This window comes from Porites lutea, chromosome 3, assembly GCF_958299795.1.
Source record: "Porites lutea chromosome 3, jaPorLute2.1, whole genome shotgun sequence".
NCBI lineage: Eukaryota > Metazoa > Cnidaria > Anthozoa > Scleractinia > Poritidae > Porites > Porites lutea.
In genome coordinates this window covers 9,354,691-9,357,040 of record NC_133203.1, presented here as the reverse complement: position 1 = coordinate 9,357,040, position 2,350 = coordinate 9,354,691, and the positions used below count along the sequence as shown (strand labels likewise).

Here is a 2,350-nt window from a genome sequence, read left to right as displayed (position 1 = left end):
CTGGGAAACTGCCCAACTACCCCTCCCCTAAGCCATCATTTTGTCCTAAGTGAGAAGAAAGTGTTAACGTTAGCTTAAGGGAGGGGTAGGTGTGTAGTTTCCCAGGATTCTCTTCCCCGCTCATTCACGTTTCTAAATAGAAAATTACTTAATACATTGATAAAAAAAAACACACCACAGGATAGTGCTATAGCTTTGATATGAATAATCACACTTAAGGATTTGATCCACAGTCGAAAACGTTAGGCCCACCTTGCTATTGCCCTTGCACCGCCTAATAAACATCACCACAGGAAAGTAATCCTCAGTAGCTTTCATCTGAATGGCCACACTTTAGAATTACACCCACAGACTCAGAATTAGAACCATCTTGTACAGCATAATAAACAACACCCCAGGAAAAATCTGCTCAGTAGCTTTTATTTAATAGTCACGGCTTTAGGATTTCCTCCACAGATTCAAAAGTTAGAACCAGTTTGTAAACAGTACCAGAGGAACGTTCTGCACAACGGAAACGCTTTACACGTTCTCACTAAGCTTGATTCCTGGGTACATTGCTCTGGTTCTGTCCCAGTAGTTCCGCTTCAGCTCAGAATTGTCATGAATGAGAAAAGGCGAGACATTTTCCGCAAAAAGAACAAACTTTGATAGCTACTTTTACAACAGATTTCACTAGGATCCCAGTCGTAAAGATTTAAAGATTGCAGAGCGGGTGAAACAAACGCGCGCGCGGAGAATCGCTTTCCGTGCGGGGACGCCCCTCCACCGCGCGCCGCGTCTCCCCGAGCGAGGTGATTTTCTCAACGCTAGCGCGTTTCGTTTTCTCTTATTGCACCAAGAGTATCCAGAGACAAATCGTACTTTCACATGGGGTTTTTAAGCAAGCTATACAGAAAGCTAATCACAGGTGTGACGGGTTGTTCAAAAGGGAAACCTGCTTCGAGCTCGTTGAAAGGCAAATTAGAATTACCCCCTTTGAAAAACAAAAACAAAAAATCGACAAAAATCTTAAGAAACAACGCAATAAAGAAGTCCTTTGGGGTTTCTCTATTATATACAAAATATGTTACATATTTTATCTCATATAGCTGGTTAGCCTATTAGCACTTTGCTCTTTAAGCCGGGGGTGCGTTTTACCCCGTTGATCAAATAGAACACAACTCTTATCTGACGTTCGGTAAATGAAGCTTGTTGCATGAGCTTATTCTTCTTATATAAACTACGAGGTGATGATTTTTGCGATGCGAATAATCACGAGGACAATTTCGCTGATGGTAACAGCAAATGACGATGACTGCGATGATGATGATGTGGATTGTGACGATGAAGAAGATGATGACGATGATGATTAAGTTCACATTTATGATAACGGTGATGATGATGATTGATGATGATGATGGTGTTTACAGAAATGATGACGAAGATGATTATGTTAATAATAATAATGATGATAATGACTACGTTAATAATTATGATGATTATGATGGTCATAGCGGCGATAATAGATGACTAAGATGTTGATACCGAGGATGACGACACCAGATGATCATCACCCTGGCAATGGTAAAAATACCAACAAAAAAATTGTGCTCAGGAGTCAATTAGCACCGTCTGAGGTTTCTTACGGTGCGAAGACCGTCTAACTTGCTCCGTCAGGTATTTTTTCCGCTGTAATCTTCATAACAGTGCCCGATAACTTTAATAAATGTCATGAAATCTTTGCCTCATTGCTTTTGGCGCTCGCTTTCACCACTCTAAACTTCCATTTCTGCTCCAGTTTGCACAACGTTGCCTTGACTGACGATTCCGTTCTATCACGCACACTGCCAAAAGCGTTACACGCACATGTATGTCACGTCTGGGAGTTAGAATTTTGCAAAGAACTGTTCTTTTTGTTCGCTGGAGGTTTGAGGTAAGGATCTTCACACAGTGTCAAAACATCTGCTCTCTCTTCTTTCCGGTATATCAGGCAACGACGGATAAAATTCTGAGGGAAGACCAACCACAAATGAGACTAATTAGGAAAACTAGGATGTTTGATTTGGACCTACGAGTACTGAAACCAATTTGCATTTCTAGGCTTCAAAAAATTCCGTTCAGAACAGAAGAAATTTATTATTCATTGTTAAGCCTCAAGTTGATATATTTTGTTTTATTTCCCTAAGCCTTGGAGCCAAGTATGGATTATTGGTCTAATGCTACTGTGAAAGTCAAGAATTTGTAACCTGCGAATCAGACGCTTGGAATTAATGGGTGAAACAAAGAACAAGACGCGTGAGGAAGACACGCGTGGGTAGGCACGCTCGAGGGAGATACACTTCCTCTCCCCTTCCAAGCCTCCCTCGCACGC

At 41.4% G+C, this 2,350-nt stretch overlaps 1 protein-coding gene across 3 annotated transcripts in view; it reads right to left on the bottom strand.

Annotated features, from left to right (window-relative positions):
- Positions 1-1,032: 1,032 nt before the first annotated feature.
- LOC140930396 (serine/threonine-protein kinase tousled-like 1) overlaps positions 1,033-2,350 on the bottom strand; it is a 109,804-nt gene continuing 108,486 nt past the window's right edge. For all 3 annotated transcript variants that reach the window (XM_073380081.1, XM_073380080.1, XM_073380082.1), the window contains one exon: positions 1,033-1,987. In XM_073380081.1, coding sequence (XP_073236182.1) covers positions 1,853-1,987 — 135 coding nt within the window. In that variant the 3' untranslated portion in view covers positions 1,033-1,852. The remainder of the gene's footprint in view (positions 1,988-2,350) is intronic.